Source organism: Engraulis encrasicolus, chromosome 2 (genome assembly GCF_034702125.1).
Source record: "Engraulis encrasicolus isolate BLACKSEA-1 chromosome 2, IST_EnEncr_1.0, whole genome shotgun sequence".
Taxonomy (NCBI): Eukaryota; Metazoa; Chordata; class Actinopteri; order Clupeiformes; family Engraulidae; genus Engraulis; species Engraulis encrasicolus.
In genome coordinates, this window is record NC_085858.1 from 42,170,063 (window position 1) to 42,193,093 (window position 23,031).

Consider the following 23,031-nt stretch of genomic DNA (forward strand, 5'->3'; position numbering starts at 1 on the left):
ATTGACTCAGTTCTGTTGTCAGAATACAGAGTAACAAACACGTGGCAAATAATGCAGGAATGAATCAAAATAATACAAGGCTATAAGTTAGCATCATTGCTATAAATTATTCCATTCTTCATTTGCAACTTCAGAAGTGTGTGCTTCATCTTCAGTGTGTTCAGGGTGCCACCCAGTGTGCTCTCTGCAGTGGTCCAGGGGTCCTGAAACTTTTTGGATCCGAGGGCTACCAAGGACTACCGAAGGCAACTCGTTAATTAAAAAATCCTCTACTAATGTCCTGACATCCTTTTCAAATCACTCTATGATCAAATGATTGATTGATTTTCATTACTGATAATGTTAATTAAAGGTGCACTGTGTAAGATTGTGGCCAGAATAGGTATTGCAACTATGCTTCTCATTGAAACTGTGCTGCCTATTGCCTATTGCCAAATTTGTTGCCAAGATTACTAGTATGACCAAAGTTTTGCAGCTAAAAATGTCTACGTCTGAAAATTCAAAATGGCGGACAATGGAGAATATCCCCCTTTTCATGTATGAAAAGTGCAATTTTCCCAGTCATATTGAATACTTAGAATTTGATGGTGGTGGTAAGTATTTGTTAAAAAGGTAACATTTGTGAATGGGCAGCATGGATTCTGGAAATGAACTGCTAAAACTATTACACGGTGCACCTTTAAGAAATAATCAAAATAAAACAAAATTCATGACTATATCCTTGTCGTATTCACTATTTTTTGACATCCTTGGTGGGCCTCTCAGAAGCTCCTGACATCCTTTTCAAATCACACTTTGATCAAATGATTGATTGTTTTTCATTATTGATAATGTTCATTAAGAAATAATCAAGGTAAAAAAAAATCTATGACTAAATCCTTGTCGTATTCATTATTTTTGACATCCTTGGTGGGCACCTCAGAGGCTTCTGGAGGGAAACCTGACGGCACCATGTTGGTGACGCCTGGTCTACTGACCAATCAAAGTCACTTTGATGGGGCACCTAAGTCACGCCCTCAACTTCCTGGTCCATGGGGCAGTAAGTTGCTGCAAAAAATTGAATTGAAGTGAACGAGGCGGGTCGTGGTGGATTTGTGGTGCATAAGTGGAGGTCCAAGGCTTGGATTGTTGTCGAAAAACCACTCTTTCAAGCCCAGTATTTTTTTTTACTCCCTCTGCCCCATGAACCAGCAAGTAGAGGGCGTGACTTAGGTGCCCCATAAAGTCCTTTCACTCAGCGGCCATCTTGGCTACGCCTCAGGGTTGCAATTTTCAGATTAGTAAGACCAGGGTGCGATTTGTCGGAAAACCCGAAGGGGGTGATATGTTTGGGCGTCCTAAAATGAATGATTACACAGAAATGGAACAAAGGAGCAAACCACAACCCATATGGTTGGAATCACAATGAAAACTAGTTCATAATGGCTATCTCAGATTGGCCGAATATATGAAAGCAATGCTGTAAATCATTGGCGAGATGATTGGATAAATGACAGCGCAGCTCAGCAAGCAATGAGCTCTTGTTGCCGGACAGCTGGGATATATGCAAGCAGGTGCCATATTAGCGTAGCCAATTGCCCCCGTTCATTCCTATGGGCGCTTTCTGAAGTGTTTTATCTCATACAGACTATCTATGGACCAATGGCCTTCAGCCTCTTGATCACAGCAGAAATCTGTTTCCCCTTCTCTTCTGGAGAAAGAGTTGAGGGGTTCATCTCAAGGAACATGTAGCCCGCCTTGGACTGGATGTCAAACACTTCTTGGCACTTCATGCAGGACTCACCAAATGCCTGCCAAGCCTGGAATCAAAACAGAGTGGCAACAGAATTTTAGATAAAAAATATTAAATGAACTTAAAGTAACCATTTAATGAGATGCTATGTCATCTATCTGTGAGACTACCACAACAGTAAACTATTAAAATAGAGGCTTTTTCCTTTCCCTTTTCAAATATTAATTAATTCATTTATTTGATTGCAGGTCATAGCTTCAGATACATACACACTGTTGTGTCAAAGTAATACACAATACACACAATACACAATTGTTTGCTGTGTTCAATCTTCTTGAAGGGTTTATTGTGGGTTTTTTGTGATTACGCTTACAGTAATGGGCAGAATATGCTTGCTCCTGGATATGAGTGTTCATATAGTAGACTGTTATTGTTGCTCACTTCGGAAATCTGTTTTTGTGAAGTGTCTTCATCATATGAAAGTTGTGTGTAAGGTAGTGAGTTGTGTTCATGGTGCAAAAATCAAATTTTCTTCTTGAAAAGCACCCTCCATAACCTCTGTCTGTCTCGGCACCAGCCATCATCCAACAACCTGGCTATCGTTACTACAAAGCTCTGCAAGCATTTGGTCTGCCAAAGTTGCAGCGTTGAAAAACATGTTCTTAACCATGCCCTAGACTTGCATTTACAAAATACCTTATGCTTCAGGTTGAAGCCACAGTCCACTCTTTCCACTGGCTTATTTTCCCCTGTGATCAATGATTCTCTACTCTATTTTGCAGCGAGGAAGTTAATACTCAACTGTAGGCCTATGTTAATATGCCCCAATGAATTTCAAATACCCATCTTCGTCAGATTGACTCAGTCATGGAATTTTGTGCAGCATAGAAAACTATGGGAGGGCCCATGGTTGGCCCATTGGTCTAAAAGCACATTACTCTGAACTTCGTTGTCTGGATTTCATTGTGTTTGGGTCTGGGATCTTCAATTCCCCAAACTACCTGTAGGTAGCCTATCAAAGAAAGTACTGTTGGATTTCTACAGATGTATTGACACAGTGATATGTCCAATTTCTAAAAATGAAAATGTGAATTACAATTTTTTGTTAGGCCTAGACATTCTTCTCATAAACGTAGGCCTACAGTTCTTTCAAACCGTTACAAAAGGATGTGCATTTTCAGTCTGTGATTTTGTAAGACAAATTACATTGTCCCTTTTTACTGTAACAATTGTCGTCAAGAACTGAACAACTGAAATGTTTTTTTTATGTTTTATCAATAATCTCTCCACTGTAAGGCTGTATGCACAGATGTAGTCAGAAGATCATTCATTTGAGGCAAGAAACATTTTAGTTTTTGTGTGAGACTAGACTACAACATACGCCGCAGGTATTTCACATGAACTGAGACTGAAGGCGTGCAATCAGCCTTAGCGCTGCGTGGCAGCGTAAGTGGCTGCCTATCAGACATACGACTTTTCTTGTGTAGTCTAAATAGTTATGTATATTTGCACGCAGACAACTCATAAATAGCTGGACAAGTGAAGTCAACTGTTTTTAAACGACATTTAAACGTTTATGCACCACACATGAAGGAAAAACAGTTACACTGTATATCGAAAAATAATCCAAAATAATTTGACCCTGATGACAATAAGGCAAGTGTCAGTCAGCACGGCCTAACCATATAGATGGTTAGATATTTTCTTACAAAAGTCTATTTTCAGTATGGGCAGAAATCTTGTTTGTACCTCCTCAGCCTCAGTAATTGACTGGAGATAGATCTCCTTGAAGAACTCCAGATCCTCCAGCAGGTCATTGCCAGTAAACGTCTTTTTCTCAAGCGTCAGCAAGATCTCTTCCACATGTCCCCAAAACCGCAACATCAGAATCAGAACATTCTGAATCCGGACAAGACATTGCTTTACAGACTTCAGAATGTCCGGATCAGGAATTGAACCTACGGAACAAAATAGAGCACATAACCATATTGGCTAAATTATGTTAAAGAAAGAAAGAAAGAAAGAAAGAAAGAGAGAAAGAATGAAAGAAAGAAAGAAACCCTCTGTTTAAACCTCACCGTCTTTGATACTCAAATCCATCATCTCCATATTTTTGGCCATCAGGTCATCCTGCGTCTGCTGTTCCCTCCTCCTCAAGTTGTTCATGGCTTCCATGTGCTTCTCCAGCACCTGGCTCAGCTGCTTAAGGACTTGCCGGTTGTTGTCTTGTGTCTGGGCCACATGTGATTCAGATGGGCCGGAGCTCCAGGAGAACACCCAGAATGAGAAGGTGCGTCTGGCAGCAAACATTCGGTCACATGAAGCCATGTATGAAATGTGATTGTCACGTTTGGATGTTGCTTCTTCTATCTCTCTCTGTTTAGCCTCCTTTTCCTTCTGAGTTGTTTGCAGAAGTATTTTGGATTTTTCCAGTTGGCCACGAAGACCGGTCATCTTGTCAGAAATTTTCTTCTTTTCTGTTTTTTTATCGTAGATTGTACTAGTGGTTTTAGTCAGTTCCTTGTTCTCTTCTGTATACCTGTAAAACCGGAAACAATGAATGAAACATTTGTTTTGCCATTATACATCTTATGATATACTGTACAGTAGTGCTGTGACAAAATGTTTTAAGAGCAGTGCAACCATCGTAGAGGTGGTCATTATCAGGGCCATGCAAAGGAGGGGTTCAGGTTTTCAAAAGGGGTGCATGTTTAATAATAATTAATAATAATAATAATAATATAATAATAATTAATAATAATAATAATAATAATAATAATAAAATCCAAACATCAACTGCATTTAAAAGTATATTTTAATTACATCCTGATAGACCATACATAGGCTCAGTGCTTTTAAATGTATTTTTTTTAAATCTCAAAACCCAATGTGAAATGTCAATGTCAAAAAGGCACTTTGGACATCAAAGACCAAATGGATTAGAGCCTCTGGAGCAACCCTCTTTGCACATGTTTGCTCATTGTATACTAAGTAGTATTTAATAGATAAAACATTACACTGATGTGGGGTGGGGAAAGATTGTTTTGATGCATTTAAATGTCTATTTAAGCCAGGCATACACTGTGCGATATTTTCACTCGTGGGTCTTAAGCTTCTGCTCACACTGCACGATGGAATTTCACTGTTTAAAAGTTCACAGCTGACGACTCACGTCCTCACACTACACGAGCCGACAGTCGGATGCGAGCGAAATGCTTCCACTGTACCATGCGACAGGCATGTTTCCCCGGTCTACAGAGGAGGGAACTTGCGCACCTGAGGTGGAGATGAGGTCGCACTCAACAGCGAATCGCACGGGCTATTAATTTGTGCATGTGAAGTGTCAAATCGGGTCGTAGCACTGCTTTAACTGTGCGATTTACGCACGAGTCACGACCGGAATTTCAAACCGTTTTGATTTTCTTGCGACCCTGCGATTGCACGATCGTGAGGCAAAACCGCTTGTCGTTACCCCATGTACACTGCACGATGCGAGACTCACGATTGACCTGCGATTGAGCAAGAAGTCGGCCCGACTCTCAAGAAGTCGTGCGAGTGCCAAATCGGGGCAAAAGTCACACAGTGTAAGCCCAGCTTTAGCTAAACTAGTAGTGCTGTAGTAGTGCCAACTGTCCTTGATCAAACAGCCATATGACCTGTTATGGACAGATATCAGTTTGGGGCCATTATCTGTAGGTAGATCAGAGAAATGGAAATTAACGGAGAAGGAGGCCCACCTCTGTCAAAAATGGCTTAATCATGTGAAAATGTCCATCAACACACTATACAAGGACAATAGTTCAAGTGTGTTGCTAACTATGTTCATAAAATATAAAATTTGATTTTAAATGTATTTTATCGACTCTGATTATCGACTTTGATTAATGTTTTTCTTCATATTCACACAGTTTTAGTCAATTTTTTGACAGGGGTGGGCGTGTTCTCCATTGACTTGCATTGACTGAAGGCTGCCTACACTACCTACGGAAGTTGGGAAGCTCCAGCTGCCATTTCCCAGTGCTGTCGCAAATTGCCGTGTCACCTCTAGTGTTATTTTCTACCTCTGTGGAAGACAGCTAGTTAGAGAGTGGGTGACTGGGGAAGGCCTACTTTTTGCTGATCGCTACCTTTCTGCACTTAATGTCTTAAACATCTTGGACCACTGCTTTGGATGTGTGGATTTAAACGATTGATGAACACTGAACACTGTGATGTTTTAACCTGTTTAGTTTAAACTTCGAAGAAAGAAATAAAGCAAGCAATAAGAAAGTTGGGTAGCCTACTGGAGCTCTTTTGTTGGGCACTTTACTTCCTCTGATCAGCTCACCAACTGAATTGTATGTTAGATCAGCCGCCAATATGACCTTATGCAGTAGTATCTTAAAGGAGACTTCCAACCATTTTAGAAACCTATATCATGTTGGAGACGAAAAGAACAATTGTCCAAATGGAAAATCGCGAGAATCTTTCAAGCTCTTAACATGTATCAAAATGCTTTTAAATGGATTTACAATTTAAACCAGTGTCTAATTTAAGGTAATCATGTTGAATCACCAAATTTGCTTGATATTAAAATAAGTGATTTATTTTATTTAGTTGGACAAATCCAACAAATCATTTTGAGCGTACAAAGTTATTGCTATGGTACAAAATTGTCTCTTAAAAGGGACAATATAAAAGGGTACAACTCTGTGTCTAAAAGGTACAAACTGAAGGGGGACCTATCTGTATCCATTCATAAGATGTAACGATGTCCTCCTTGAGGGTACTTCCCCAGCGACAAGCTATTGTCTGTACCTACCTACCTACCACTGTTTTTTTTTAGTTTAGTCCTTTTCAAATATTTTGTATTTTTACACAGCCTTTTGTATAATTAAAAGAAGACATGCATTGTTCCCCTTAACTCCAGTCTCTGTCATTCCTTGATGGATCTGCGTACCTGTGTTTAATTTCCAAAGGGGGCTCACCTCCTCTAGGATGGCATAGTCAGTATCAAAGTGGTATTATTGCCCTTGCCATGCTATGCTAACAATCTATAATAGGTGCATGAACTGATTACATTTCGGAAGACTCAAGACCGATGACGCATTAGAATTTACATCACACTCAACCCGTTTCATTATACAAGGATTTACCTTCGTCAGGTATTTTCTAAAACATAACAAATAAAATCTACAAATCTTTTCACATTTGTATAGACTTAACACCTTCATATTTTCAATTACAGATTACTCTGTACACTGACTACAGTGGATTTGAACTAAGTAAACATCTTAAATACATACTCTTCCACCATTTTCTGAGCGGCCTCAACGATCTCTGTAATCCAGCCTTGGGCCTTCGCCAAATACTTCTTTGCCATCTCAACCTTGTTCTTCTGTATGCATACTTTGAGTATGGGGAAGAGAGTCTTCACCAGGTTCTGACTGGTACACAGACACTGAGAAAGAGAACAGTTACAACTGTACTGTAAAAATCAGCCATCCACAACATTTTTATATAAACTAGATTGCCTTTTGGGCCAGAGCTGAACAGTTATATATTTAATATCTATACATAGATAATGTACCTACCCTAGAGCATTAACACATCGAATCTGGGACAAATTCATTCATCCGGTCAGATGTTATGGGCCAAAGAAAAATTCAGCCATCTTGAAAGTGTTTGAGCTCCATGTTTCGGGGATATATTAAATAACCAACATGCTATTTGCACTTGGCTAAGGCTAACACTGTATTAGGCCTGGACGGTTTTTCGACTTCAATTTTAATCGTGATGTCAAATTTTTCTACGATTATTAGTTAGACGTTCAATGCGCATTCAAAAAAACAAAACAAAGAACATCACCGTTTACACAGACCCGCGAATAGCCAATCATATCTAAACAGCGCCACACGTAACCAATCAGTTGAAAAAGAGCCACGTCAAGTTAGGTTGTGGACACGCACTTGCAACACAGAGCAGTAGGCTACGCTCTGTTGCAACATAAACAAACACGTGAAGAGGCTAGCAGCAGCAGCGCAGCGCACCGCAATACCGGTGAAGTCTGTAGCAAGTCATCTCTCCGACCAAACCCTCGTTATTACGTTAGTTCCAAGACTTAAAAGTGAACGACAACTCCAAATACAGTTCAACAGAAATTGTAAGTTGCTATTATTGACTTAGACTTAGACTTAGACTTATGTTTATTGATCCCACAAGGGGAAACTTAGGGTAACGGCAGCCGCTCCTGCGGCGCCCCAAAAACAGCACAATACAGTACATTACATTACAACAAATGTAACAATAAAGTACAGCAGAGTACCTGCTAAGTGTTATACAACATTGGGTAAGGATGAGGAGAAAAAAAGATTCCATAGCTCCATATTGCAAACCACAACATCAAGACATAGAATAAAAAACCTCATGTATAGCTTAAAGCAGTGGAGACAATACATTGTACAAGAACCGGGGGGAGGGGGTGGGGGGTAGGGTTGGGTTGCAGAAAGAAATCAGAGGACGCGTTGAAGATTGAGGAAAGGGATGAGCACTGGATAGCTTATCACCCCACTCTGAGCCATAACTCAACCGTCCCAAGAACGGCCTTGCACTGTCCCAAAACAAGTGAAAAACAAAACAAGTGCCAGTGGTAGTTGGTAGGGAGGCAGAGAGTCCAGACGTTGCTTGTCCTCCAAGGAGAGATAAGAGTCCTGGCCTAGGTCAGGTCGCTGCAGCTGCAGCTGGGGCGCCAAAGCAAAATAAGATTCATGTTTGGGTTATGCAGACATTCCTTTGCTATTCTGCAGTAATTCTCATGTGACTGGCCACACGTTTCACATACAGTAGAATTTCGAGCAACCTATCTCCCAAGCCGATCGATTCCATCTGGCGATCGTGCGCGACAAGTCCATCAATGCGGCGATCAATCGCTTCAAGGTGGCGATGTCCGGCCACAACCACTTCAGTCAATTTGTCCATCTGGCGCTGACCCGCCACAAAACCCTCCAAAGCGCGATTCACGACCACATTCTGTGCTCGAATCTCACTGCCCACCCGATCAATTGAGCCGGACAGCCTGGGGCCCCTAATGGCTGCCCATACCTTTGAGCAAATGCGGTACAGCAGTCCCAAGGATAATCCAATTCCCACGGAACTTGCCACCAAGTAGCCGAAAGTGTAGACATCTTCTACGTCCTCGATGTTCAACGGAGCCAGACACATGACGTTCCACTTCCCCCACGAGTCCATCACATAGCCAGCCGCCGTTGTCCCATCAGGACAGTTGGGCTCCCCCGAACCCACTTTGATCTTCGAAAAGATGGTGTCAATTGCGTTGAAAGACCAGTTGACCAAATCCATTGTAATTTCTTTTCAGGAGAACAGGACAGCGTGGAGTCTCAGCAGAGTTTAAGTCAGACAGGACAGAGTGCCACAGCAGGGAAAGTGATAGCAGAGGAGATAGGGAAAGGGGGGGAAGGGAGGGGGGAAAAAGAGAGCTTGGGAGCTCTGAAGAAACACGTCCGCCTCCTCCGAGAGCAGAAAGAGACTATTGTGTTGTTACTGTGTTGTGTGTGTACTCGCGATTATTGTTTTATTGCAACATCACGTCGGCAACGCAAGTATTTGTTTAGGTTAGGTTAGGTTAGGTTTCTTTATTAGTCTCCACGAAGGAGTTTACAGTTTCTGTGTTCCATTGTGTCTCTGTTATGTTTGTATAATAGCACTTACTGCTTCTCTATGCCGCGGTTCGGTCAGAGTGTCGCGGATTTGTTACCTCCGCCAGGAGGTTATGTGATCGCCTGAGTTTGTGTGTGTTCTGTGTTTGTTTGTTGTCTGTGTTTGTTAGTTCGCTGCTATTCCACTGCCTGCCACAAGGTGCGCACGGTGAGCACTGAGCAGAGGCGTGCCTGCGCCTGTCTCAGCAAGGAACAGGGAGAGACTCTCTCCTTCGCCGCCAGCTCCAACACCAAGTGCATTTCACCTAAAAAGTTGTTCATCTGCAGGCAGCCTTCATCCGCAGGCAGTAATCAGTCCTGTCAAATGAATTACCACCGCTACCAAAAATATTCAATTTGTTATGTGTGGCCTAGGCTATGTTATCATTGCTGGTGCGAGAAGGACAGTGACCACCCCCGCAGATCGTTTAGGTTCACAATGCTGTCGAATTAATTACGTTGTCAAAAAATATGGAATATGTGATCGTGTAAGTTCACAATGTTGTTGTGGACTGTGACTTAGGTTCACAATCCTGTCGAATTAATTAAGCTACCGTTGCCAAAATAATTTATGACTCTAGCCTACGTTCACAATGCTGGTAAAATTCATTACATCCCCTTCGCTACATTTAAAGATAACCCCAAGTTGTTTGCGAGATGGACAGGGATCAGAAAGCCCGACAGCATGCATAATGGTCGAGCACCGGCATATATTCCACACGGGTGAGCCTGCGCCATTCTAAACAGTAAGGAACAGGGTGGGACCTGTCTCCTTTGACGCCAGCTCCCACACCAGTGCTATCAACCTAAAAAGTTGCTCATCAGCAGGCAGCCTAGCCCTAGGCTACACCCTCATTGAAGTTAACAAACAATCATGTAAAATTAATTACCGCTGCCTAAAATATGTGTGAAGTGGAGGTGAATTGTTGCGAGATGGACAGTGACCACTGCAGATCATTTTGGTTGACAATGTCGAATTAATTGGGTACCATCGCCAAAAATATGGAATTTGTGGCTGTGTAAGTTCACAATGCTGGTCAAACACCCCCTTCACTAAATTTAAAATCAAGCCCAGTTGCGAGATAGAAACGGTGAATAGGCCTAGTGATTTGAGGAATGCGGGGAAGCAAATGCCGCTTCAACCGACAGCGCCAAGACTAACCAGTGGCCCATGAGAATGATGCATATACCATCGTAGGCAAAAAAAAGGCCTTACCCTTCTGTAGTTGTTTCAGTTTTGTTGGTCAAAATCATTACATTCCCTTCATTAATTAGCCTAGGCTACAGTTATATCAGCGCGTGATCACAAGCTTTCAAAGCAGGTAGATTTTGCAAATGACTGAACTGACATGAGTGTGTCATTTTGAAAGTTCTGACAGGAATATAGTCGTTCATATTGGCAAAGTGATTATTTTTGTCCATTATCTAATTATGCCATGCCCTGGCGGAGGTATGTGATCTCGGAGCACTTTTCTAGTTTATTAATGCGCTACTCTGGCAGAGTAGAGGTTACACAAGTCTGTGAAGTTAAAGAGCAGCGCGACCTGTTTTTCTCTGTAAGTGTAGGCACGTCAGAGTGCTCGTCTCGTTCTTCTGAAAGGAGCCGCGCTCCTTTTTTCTGTTACCAAACACACTCACTGAGTTTTCATTGGGGTTGCATTGCGTACTTTGCTATAGGCACCTTTAGTCTTGTTAAAGGGACACTGTGTGAGATTTTTAGTTGTTCATTTCCAGAATTCATGCTGCCCATTCACTAATGTTACCTTTTTCATGAATACTTACCACCACCATCAAATTCTAAGTATTCATTATGACTAGAAAAATTGCACTTTTCATACATGAAAAAGGGGATCTTCTCCATGGGCCGCCATTTTGAATTTCCTAAAATAGCAATTTTTAGCTGCAAAAATGACTGTAAGTGGACCATACTAGAAAATATTTGTTTATTACTTTGTAAACTTTCATGTAAAGATCAAATTTGGCAATAGGCAGCCCAGTTTCAATGAGCAGCATAGTTGCAGTACCTTTTTTGACCATTTCCTGCACAGTGTCCCTTTAAGGATATTTGTTTTAGACAGTTTTCCCTCTTGTGGTTAAAGATATTTGCTTTAGGCATTTATCTCTCATTTTCCTCCTTTGTATTTTGTTGGCTATATTGTATTTATACACTAAAGCCTAAACTTGTGTGTGTCTCTTCTTTGAGATTATCCATTTTTGTTCTGGCCAGACAACCTGTGCAGTTTGCTATTTTCCCTGGACCAGCCTTTATAAAGTCCTTTCTAGGTGTCATACCTTGCACCATTTTTCACAATCCATGAGTTGGATTCATGCCGTTCATGTCCCCCTCCCCCGGAAAAAAAAAAGAAAAGATTTTACTCATATCGTGATTAAAATCGAAATAGAAAATTTGGGGAGAAAAAATCGAAATCTAAGTTTTTCTCATATCACCCAGGCCTACACTGTATATAATATAATTTAAAAATCAACTTGGGTCAGAGTGGGATTCAAACTCATAACCTCCATATCTCTACTCCAAAACCTTTGCCACTGAGCCAAGCAGCTGGCTGTCATAAGCATTCCAGCAAGACAAGACATTGCCTAGAAGTGCTGTAGCCTACAGTAGAATTCTAGAATTCTAGCACAGGTGCTCGTTAAGAATAGAATCTTGAGAAACTGACAGTTGGAATGGAACCCTTAACTGACAATACCTGTTCTGCTTCTGTCTATGGCAGTTGATATAGTGGTCATAACAGTTTATATTTTTAATTCTCTGTTGTTAAAAAAGTAAAAAGAGTTGGCACCAAGGTTCACGTTAGCCAGCTGTGGTCGGACATTGGCCGTTTTGCATGCATGAATGACCGGCAAAATAAAATGTGAACGGACAAAATGTCTGACAGAAATGACTACAATTAATCAGTAAATAATATTAGCTCATTTTAAATACGGAATGTTACAAAACACCAGTAATATGAAACGGAACAAAGCTGAAAATAATTGTGAATAGCCTATGTAAATGAACATGTCATAAACAGCACGCAATAGTAGTGGTGTGCATTGGCACTGCCCTCACGATTCGATTCGATTCCGATTCAGGAGGTAGCGATTCGATTCGATCCGATTCAATGCTACAATGCATTGCAATGCATTACATTTCTACTGAAAGCAAAGCAAATGTTTCATCAGTCATGATGAGGCAATACACGTAGTCAGATACTGAGCAACAATTTATTGGCTGTTTTCTGTATCGGTCTTGCAGTTTTCAATGCTTTGAAGTTCTTTTATTTAATTTAACACATTGACTACCAAATCACGGGAAAACCCGCTTTTGAGTTTTTATTGTATTTTTCATAACTAGACACTTCAATGGCTATTGTGTGTGATTTTGGGAGCTCTGTGATCAGTGGCGTGTCGTTGCAGATGCCAAGGGATGCCAGGCATCCCCTATTTCCCCCAACAACAGCTTTAATATCCGTTAATCATTAAAACATTCTGTCTATCGAGTCTCCTATTTTAATATTCCCTTCCACTCTCGTCACTGTCTGTGAGTATTTTCCACCTGGGGAAATAGCGCCCCACCCCCCTCCCATTGGGTAACCATCTGGTGAAACAAAGTACTACACGTCTCTCGATGCTTAAAAAAAACTGGAGCCAAATCGAGTTGGCAGCCATAAATTTCTGGAGTTTTGAAAAAAACTAATGCTTGACCAATCATATTGCTCAAAATTGGTCACGAGATAAATCATCTCGCCCGTCTATGATTTGCCAAGGAGGGAAACGGATGATACTTCAGGATCGGCAGCCACTTTACCTGCCAGTAGAAACTACATTGAACAGACTACGGGCAAAATAGTGACAGTCAAAGCACGTACACAGCCGATGGCTCCCAATGTCAAGGCAGGCAATGCATATAATGGATTTAACATAACGACAGAATCTTCAGTTCACATGGACACATACGTTCAGGATAACTTCTACAACGGTAGGCACACTTGCTTTATTGTTTCAGAAAGGTAGATTATAAGCAGACCACCTAACGTTTTGTGAAGCTAGCTTTGTTTTTAGCTTTGTTGCTCGCTGCTTGTTAGCTCTTGCTATTATGGCAATAGGCTATGGTGATTATTAGATGGCATAAATGTGCCACCAGTTCCTAAATATACGCATCATGCCACTTCTCTGTGCTCTGTTGTGCTCTGTTTCAACCATGTGCATCAGGGTTATTTTTCAATGGGTTTTGTTTTAGCATGTTTGCGCTGGAAATTGCCATACATCTAGCAACCATAGAGAGGTCGCACACACAACATTTGACATTCGATACAAGACGTGCACGACTCAGTCAGAGCAGCCGGTTGAACCTATCATCAGTAGAATAACTATCAAGTGGTCAGTCAGTGCATGGTGTCCGGTGTCCGTCTGTGTTATTGCATTCTGTTCTGTGGGGCATTTGAACTGGCACCTAAGGATGAGACTGAATTGTGTTTAGGGGGCTTGTGGAGCATCTGGTGTCGTGCGTAAAGTGCAAATTGTTGCGGTGTTGCTTGTCACTACTCCGACTCTGAACAGACATAGTATTTTTCTTGTTATTTATTTCTTAACAAAAGTAGTCACACGCATGATCAAGAGCTATAGCTGCGCTCGTGGTGTGCTGTCCAAAACAGACTTGACCTCTCCTTCCCGTGCTTCGCAACAGTTCTGGGCAGTTCTGGTAAATGCCTTCCTGGTTCGCAAACATGCAACGCATCTCATAAATAATTAGCCTGGTCCTGACCATCCCATAATACTACCATTTCATTTCGTATTTATGGTCTGGCATTTGTTTGCTCTGAAGCGATTGTAGAAAGCAGGAGGTTTGCACTCAGTTATAGTTTGAAATTATTGGACACCTCTCACCCAATCGTTGGCAGTTACTCAACAACAGCATAGCGCAGACCAATTGCTCTGGCGCAGATGTGTACGTCATTGTCACGAGCGTTCTCCCCCTTTCGTCCCCACGTGGGGGGCGTATTCGATTATTGGCTGTTTTCTGGGGGGGCGTTGCAATCAAAATTCTACTGCTGCAAGCACTCCACAGAGAAGCACGGCCAGACTACAGTAGTGGAGCCAATCCTTTGGCGGAAGTACGTAGGATGGCTCGCGAGGCTAATAAATAATACCTTATTGATTTTATTCTCATGGCCAAACTTTCTGCCTTGCTTGTTGTCCCAGCCAGCCGCCGTTACTGGTTAATAATAATAATGTTATACTATATTATATTATATTATATTATATTATATTATTTATTTTTTTGTTCTCCCTGGCTTCCTCGGAAAAATAATGCACGCCACGCCACTGTCTGTGATAAGTAGAACAGACATAGATGACAGTCAAAAGCTTGTAAGAACAGTAAGAATTCTAGCGTGAACACTGGTTGGCACATGGCCTTTTCACAGATTGGAGTCATATCCCAGATCTTTCTAACAATGTTTGAATGAAGTTTATAGGTTAAACGGTTCAGTCACAAAATGGACCTCTGGAGGCAGATGCGCTGACCTCTTTACAGAGACACTTCAAAATGAATTTGTATTCTTCTCATGGCTGTCATTTAAAAAGTAATGGGAGTTGGGACATAATCTTTTCACCGTCATATTCCATAGCTCTCTAACGAAGTTTCGACTAAACTTCTAGGTGAAAGTGTGGATGTTTTATGAACGAAAAAAAATCCTACACTCTGATCTCTAGAGTAGATGGAACCTTCATTCTGAACATTCTACCATTGTTTTCTATGGCGAACCAAACTTGCACAAAATCGCCAAAAACGACGTTTTAGTGTTTGAACGGTGTCTCTATCTCCACAGGCCTAGGAGGAGATATGTTCTCCATTTTTACAGACCTGCACAAGATAAGCAAGCAAGCATAATAAACACCACTTAGAGATTGCTATAAGCATGGCAAGCCTGCTTAATTAACACCACTTACAGATTACTGTAAGCGTGGCAAGCCTGCTTAATTACATTTCACTGACACTTTTATCCAAAGTCACTTACAGTGGATTGGTTACAGACCCTGAAGCAATCGTGGGTTAGATGCCTTGCCCAAGGGCACTCCAGCCATAGCTGAAGGTGTAAGGAGAGGAATGTCTGGGATTTGAACCTACAACACTCTGATGTTAAGTCCACTTCACTAACCTGCCCCAATTACCAAAGCCATTTATACTGCTTCACAGATGGGTTTGATAATAATTCAATTCACCCCAAATACAGTGCATTTGTTTACATATTACTGTTTATTGAAAACAGTTTTTACTGTCTGCCCCACAGCTGGTGTTTTTCCCTCTTCCCCTTAATTCCACTCTGGTTTAATCAAATTGTAAAGCACTTGGTGAATGCATTTTCTGTGAAAAGCGCTGTCAAAATCAAAATAAAACTAGACAGCATTTCCGCAGAGACAATGCTAGTAGTATGACTGAGGCTTATGCACACGCACGCACACACTCACACACACACACACAGCTGCCCAAAACACACACAGAAATACAAGGGAAAGAGATAGAGATCTCAGTGTGTGTGTGTGTGTGTGTGTGTGTGTGTGTGTGTGTGTGTGTGTGTGTGTGTGTGTGTGTGTGTGTGTGTGTGAAATTTGATTCTACACAACAGTGTGCATGTGTGTTTGTGCGTGAGAGAGGGAGAGAGTGAGATGTGTGTGTGTGTGTTTGAGCGCGTATGTATGGGGATGCTTCAGGTGCCTTTCAGCAATGGGTGGGTAGGGAGAGGTAAGGGTGGGATTCGAACATGCAACCCTCTGACAGACCAATGCCCTACCCATTAGGCCACTGCCACTTTATACAGTGGCCACAGCAGTATATTCCCCAGGTGACAACAGAGTTCTAAAGTTCTACAAGGCTGCACGTGTGTCTGTATGAATGAACACTCTAAAGATGACAGTTTGGCAGCCAATAGCTGAGTAATATGTGCAGCCTTATTTTTAATATCTCCAAAGGTTTTGCAAGTTGTCAAATGATATTGACACACATACATGTCACAACCCTGCTCTCAATGTCAAAGCTGAGATCACATGTCTAGGCCAAATTGTTCAGTCAAAAAAATGGACATCTTCAGGACTATGCACTGAGCTGTTCACACATTTTTTTTTTCTAAATGAATGGAGAAGACTCATAGGGGTTTTTAAAACAGCTCTCTCTCAAACATTTTTGAGAGCTGGCTAATGATCTTAACACAATTTGTAGTCAGAGCAAATGCCTCTCTGACAATACCTTTACCTAGTCGATAGGTGAAGAGATTGATTTTATTTTATTTAAAAACCGAGAACATGTCACCCCTCACTGTAACAGCCAGGGCTTGTGACATAGTCATTTTGAACATTCTACCTTTCATTTCAATGAGGGGAAAAACAGAGGGAAAACGGAGGAAAACGAGTCTGGTGAAAGAATGAAAGGGGTTAGGCCAGCAAAAAATGTAGAGCCCTTTTCGAGCCGATTGTTTTGCCTTTGGTGTTCGAACCGCGTCTCTATCTCGAACGTTGCAACGATTCAAAGCCGGCGTACAAATGAATGGCGAATCCCATAGACCCGAGGTGAAATGGAAAAATGAAGGTTACGAAATAAGAATAAACTGTCGGAGAACAATTTGTATACTTGCGGGCAAGCATAGGCCTTTACCCTCTAACTTACTCACTATTCTACTTGATGCATGGATAAGGTATGAATGCAATTGCACTATGTTTGCTGTGTCAAAATAAAAAAGCGACTCTTATAGTGGCACTCCCATCACTTTTACAGGAATAAGGTGTATTAAGATTCAAATACGCCTTGTTAAGTGTCACTTTTACAGTTTTGTTACAGATTTGGTAAACTTCTCATGAGTCATAAGCTTTGAGGTGCTTCAAGCAACTAGACTGGTTGACGTGCGTCTTTACCTTAAACATGACTCTCTCTGAAGACACAAAGAGGAGTCTGGTCGTCAGCGCTCTCTCTCGAATCATCTTCTCCAGTTCTGGGAATCCGGCCAGGTAGAGATATGTCAGCTGGAACAGCAGAGCGGTTCTCTCTGCAGCAGGCAAAAGGTCCCTAGTGAAGCTAGGAGAAATTGACGATGTCACCAACTCTGCAAAATGAAAAAGCACACAAACAATTTATAATCACCTCCTTTAATGTTGTTGCATATCAAGAAACATGTAAAGAGTATTTTGAATCTTAAAAACATGTCTCTCCTCATGCCAAGGAGCATACTGGTAGGTAGGGAATGGTTTGAATTAAATGAATGAAAAATGAAAAAGTATATTAAAATAAATTAGAAATGTAAATAAGTCTCTACACCACTCCTTCCCTAAATGTATGTTAGAGTGAGCTGTATATGATTAATGTATGTGTAAGGATGTGCGTAATGTCATGCATATGTGTGATGCTTTGTGCGACAGCCATGGCTCAATGGTTAGAGCGCTGATCTTTGGATCAGAGGGGACTGCAAGTTCATATCCTGCACACTTCATCCATGACTGAAGTACCCTTGGGCAAGGCACCTGACCCCACATTGCTCCAGGGCCTGCAACCAATACTCTGTACCTAAATAACTGTATGTTTATTTGGATAAAAAGCATCATCTAAGTGTAATGTAATGTGTATTTTTTATTCATGCTACTGGTCACCTTAATTTCCCCTCAGGATTACTATTATACTGTCTATGATCAAGTGAACTGTATAAAGAATAAATACAGGTTTTTTTTTACCTTTGCTTTGAGACATGGTTTCACTGCAGGCGTTGCTGATTACTGAGAGAAAGACCAAGGTGCTGATTGGCTGGTGAAAAGGAAGTAGACACATGATGAATTACAAACACACACAAACGCACACACACATTTGGATGAAGTCAGTCTTAGTATCTGAGATCTTTCTCTGAAAAAGGTGACCAAAGAAAAATGAATAAATGTAGATACTGCGAAGTTCATTTTTTATTTGTGCTCAAGCATTAATTTGTGAATCTTGACTTGGGGTCAAGGTTGCCAGATGATGCTGATGATTTCCAGCCCAAAAAATGCTCAAAACCCGCCTAGAAGCACAAAATCCCGCCCAATTCTATTGATTTCTATGGCAAAAATTGGGCGGGTTTTTCTGCTAAATGCCATTTTTTCCCGCACACGGCCATCCTAAGCAGCCCAATTGGGCGGGAAACAGCCCAATCTGGCAACACTGCTTGGGGTGGTGGTGGCTCAGGTGGTAGGGGAGCCATTCAACAACCAGAAAGTTGCAGGTTCTAGCCCCACTCCGCCTGACCCCATCAATGTGTCCTTGAGCAAGGTACCCCAAATTGCTCCTGAAGGAGTGGGAATGTGTTATATAAATGCAGTAAATGTATCATGTCTAAAGGAAAAACAGTTAAATATATTTGCAGACACTTTTGTAAATCAAGTAATACTGAGCATCTTCAGCACCTACATACAATATAAACCTACAGAAGTGTCAGATGCGTTGTTCTTCTTACCAGGTCCGTCTGGAGATGGTCAGTAGAGTGTTAATTCACACAGAAGTTGTGTGTTATATACTCTGCAGACTCCACCTTCTAATGTGACAAAACACACACACACACACACACAGACACACACACACAGACACACACACACACACAGACACACACACACACACAGACACACACACACACACACACACACACACACACACACACACACACACACACACACACACACACACACACACACACACACACACACACACACACACACACACACACACACACACACACACACACACACACACTGAGAGTGGGAGCGGAAGCAGGTGAGACTTTGTGCAATGTACAATTATTTTGGGCCGTTATTGCCCTTAAAGCTGCAATAATGTGATACTCTTGTCGGGCGATAAAGAAAATACAGCGATTGGGTTAGGATGGGTATGCAAACCACGTGTATCACCACTGCATCGATTGGCAATCGCTTTCAGACTTTCCTCCAGTCCCTTCTCCTCTCCACCTCTTTAGCTCTAAAGATTAACAGTGTGTCCGTGTCCTATTTGAGCCAGATGACTCCAAGGTCTGTGCACACATTTCTGCTCGCCTCTCTGAAATATACACATGGATGGAAACTTCAGCTTCATCTGAACTCGCTCAAACTGCACTGCTGGTGACCACAGCCAAAGATTCAGGCTGCCATAAGGTCAAACTCAATATGGGCTCTGCTACTGTTGCCCCAATTAAGGTCACAAGAAACTTAGGTGTCATTATTGATGACCATCTATCATTCTCTGACCATATAGCCTCGGTTTCCCAGTAATGCCACTTCTCACTGTTCAATATACATAAATCTCAGACCATACCTGACTCAAAAAGTTGAGCGATGTAAGGAAGTTAGCATCTGGGTTATGAAGTTAGACACCTGTCTAATTCCTACCGCTATGTGTGCACAGACGTGTCAGTAGGAGTGTGCGAAATTTAAAGTTTGGCTGTAGTGTCGGGGGAACTGGGCCAGGCCGAGTCCAAGCTACATGCCCTACGTAGGCGAACAGTGCATGCTTGGAGCTTCCTCCAGCGTGCTCCATTCCAGCGGTCAGGGTTGGTGGGGAAACCCCCCACACAAAGTACATCAAGTCTCAAAGGCTCCATATGCTCCATAGACGCCATGAAACAGTTCACAAGCACTTGGTCAGTCTTTAACAATTCCTCAGCAGGCTTTGCTCCAAATGCTAGCCTGGCCTGGCATGCAAGGCTCGCGTCTGTGAAGGAAAACGCATGCAGGGTCATTTCTGACTGTGACCCCTGACCCCAACCTTAATAGGTTAGAGGTTAGGCCGTGCCCCGTGTGGTGTGGACATGTGCTGTCTATCTGTACACCTACTGCCCCTTGATTAACTATGTGGCTGTCCTGAAGTCAGATTATTTTTTTTAAATATATATTTTTAGGTGCTTTTTATGCCTTCATTGACAGGACAGTATGAGATGCTGACAGGAAGTGAGTGGGAGAGAGAGATGGGGAGGATTGGGAAATGACACCGTCTGGACTCGATCCGGGGTCCCCATGGGCATGCAAGGCCAAATGTGAGGAGCTTAGCGCGTTGCGCCACAGCGCCCCCATCCTGAAGTCAGATTTGACTAGATTTGGAACACAAAGAACAGTGGTGTTTCTGAACCTGTTTATTTAAAATCTTGCTAGTTGCAAAGCGTTTCGTGTGGCAAATGCATTTTGAAGATTGTCAAACTCATGTCTACACTCGCTAAATGTTTGTGCAGCAATTAGATGAGTAACAGCACATTTACGACACAGCTGAGATGTGAAAATGTCCATGTTGGTATAACCGTTGCCATGTGTGGTAAAAAAAAGTTTGTCAATCGAAATTCATTTCCAGTTGTAACTCCTCTTGCTGGCATTCTTAGAAAAACAGTTGGGTTACCTAAATATCCTGTGGGTAAACTAATTTCCCCACTTCACTTTCACCCCGCTTCAGATTCTGGCAAGACAAAAAAGATGAGCCTTATAGCTACATGATGCCACCTGGTAATGTTAATAGCTACACTATGCTACATGGTACTGTAAATAGCTACACTATGCTACATGGTACTGTAAATAACTACACTATGCTACATGGTAATATGTACACTATGCTACATGGTACTGTAAATAGGTAGCCTACACTATGCCACCTGGTACTGTAAAGGCATGCGGCCTTCTGAGCCATTTCATGTAGCCCACAGAGCCTTAACATGAAATAAACTTTTAAATCAAAATTCATACGGTCACTCAACAGTCTTCAAATGACTATCTAAAGCAAGGGTCTTGCAATTAACCAAGTGCATGGGCTATGTCTAAATGCATTATCATTTATAATGAGTTATAATGTGCAGGTATGTCAAAGCTTATAAGTTATGTTAGTGTACACTTATTATTTTATTATTAATGACAACGGCAAGTTGCATGCGACATCTGGCTTCGATCATTTATTCTACACACTATGTGGCCCTTACCGTTAGCTCAGTAGGCCTAATCACAGAGTACTTCAATTGGTAAAAAAAAAGCCAACAGCTCATGGACAACACGTACTCTAGGTCTTTGCTACCCTTGCCCAAAGGACAAACATAACACCCATTCATCATTCATTTTCTTCACCTGCAAGGTACACATACACACTCTATGCATTTCAGCATATGAACATTGCCTATTTACTATAGCCTATTTATTGCATGCTATAAAAGTGGTTCTTTTCTTCTTTCCTAATATATGTGTATTTACCTGGTATGTTTACCAATGGCTTGCAGAAGTTTGATTTCTAAACATCTGATGCATCCAAAGCCTATGAGATTTTCACATGCTCTTGTTTTTAGTTGTTAAAGACCACACCCACTCATAAGAAATTAAGAGCAATCAATGAATCAAGTGGTTAGGTGGCCAACCTGTGGTCTAGGAGCCCAAGTACAAAGAAAGTAGAATAGAGAAAAGACAGTAGTCAATAGGACTTTACTGTATGTGTTGTGTGTATAGCATATAGGTTACTGATCATTTCTGAATCATAGAAGCCCCTAACACTCCATATTGCACTCAGGACATCACAGATATACATATCTGAACACAAATTAGCATACATTTTGCTTTGTAATGGCCTTATTGAGGTAGATCATCCAAGCTGTCACTGACACGGTATATGTATATGGATTATCCACTTGATTGATATGAAAATTGAATATTTTAGTTGGGCTCCTAGGCTTAAATCATTGAAGGGGTCCTAAGGAAGCATCATGCAAAGTTTCACGCTTTTGTCAGCTCCATAACGGTAATGCCCTTTTTCTCCCGTGAACCGACTCCAGTAATAGGCTCCCCACCATGTCCTATACAGAGCAAAAATAATGAAAGACGACCTCATGTAATAAAAAATATGGGCCGTGTTTGAGGCAAATAAATGGGAGCGGGTGAAGTATACAGACAGAATTTACCATTGTTGATCATAGATTGATTGTCATCATAGATACATTTTACATTTCTGAAAAAATTACAGAGGACATGACCTCTATGTCCTCAATAGCAGTTATGGCCATGATGATGACACTGTGAGGAAATGATCCCCAACGGCAGCACTGTGCCATGTACAAACCAGCTTTACACATACACAGCAAAATGATGTTGAAATTGTGTCATACTCACGTCCGTCTATTGAAGAGTGTGTTATGCTCGGGGAGGGTAGTACTCAAGACTGCACTTGTCATTGTCCACTTGCCTATGCAATGATACTGTGACGGCCAGCAGCGACTATGTCCGTTTCATTATAATGACAACCAACTGTTGATATACAGTAGCTGTTGATACAGCATGTTGATACAGCATGTTTATCACTGACGGCGTTCAGGATAGCGGAATAGGGGCTTAGTTATGGGTTTATAACAGTAAGATACAGTAGTTATAGGCTAATTAAGAGGAATAGAGGATAATTGTCAGATAGAGTGGATAGGTGCGGATGTGTGTAGCTGATTTTGTCAGTGTCATATATGTCTGTTTAGTTTAACTGCACATTGCAGACTGGTCAAATGCAATTTCAAACTTCTGTGCTCACACTGTTACATACATTTTTGACAATAAAGTACACTTGACTTGACATGAATCTGTCACACACACACACAC

General features: G+C 41.6%; 1 protein-coding gene across 1 annotated transcript; it reads right to left on the bottom strand.

Annotated features, from left to right (window-relative positions):
• Nucleotides 1–580: 580 nt before the first annotated feature.
• On the bottom strand, nucleotides 581–18,918 carry LOC134439056 (uncharacterized). Its single transcript, XM_063188879.1, has 7 exons — nucleotides 18,897–18,918; nucleotides 18,145–18,214; nucleotides 17,335–17,522; nucleotides 7,018–7,172; nucleotides 3,811–4,271; nucleotides 3,482–3,690; nucleotides 581–1,799 (listed from the first exon to the last, which is right to left on the bottom strand). The coding sequence occupies exons 2-7, from the start codon at nucleotides 18,158–18,160 to the stop codon at nucleotides 1,632–1,634; spliced, it is 1,197 nt and encodes a 398-aa protein (XP_063044949.1). The 5' UTR covers nucleotides 18,161–18,214; nucleotides 18,897–18,918; the 3' UTR covers nucleotides 581–1,631.
• Between the last annotated feature and the right edge of the window lie 4,113 nt (nucleotides 18,919–23,031).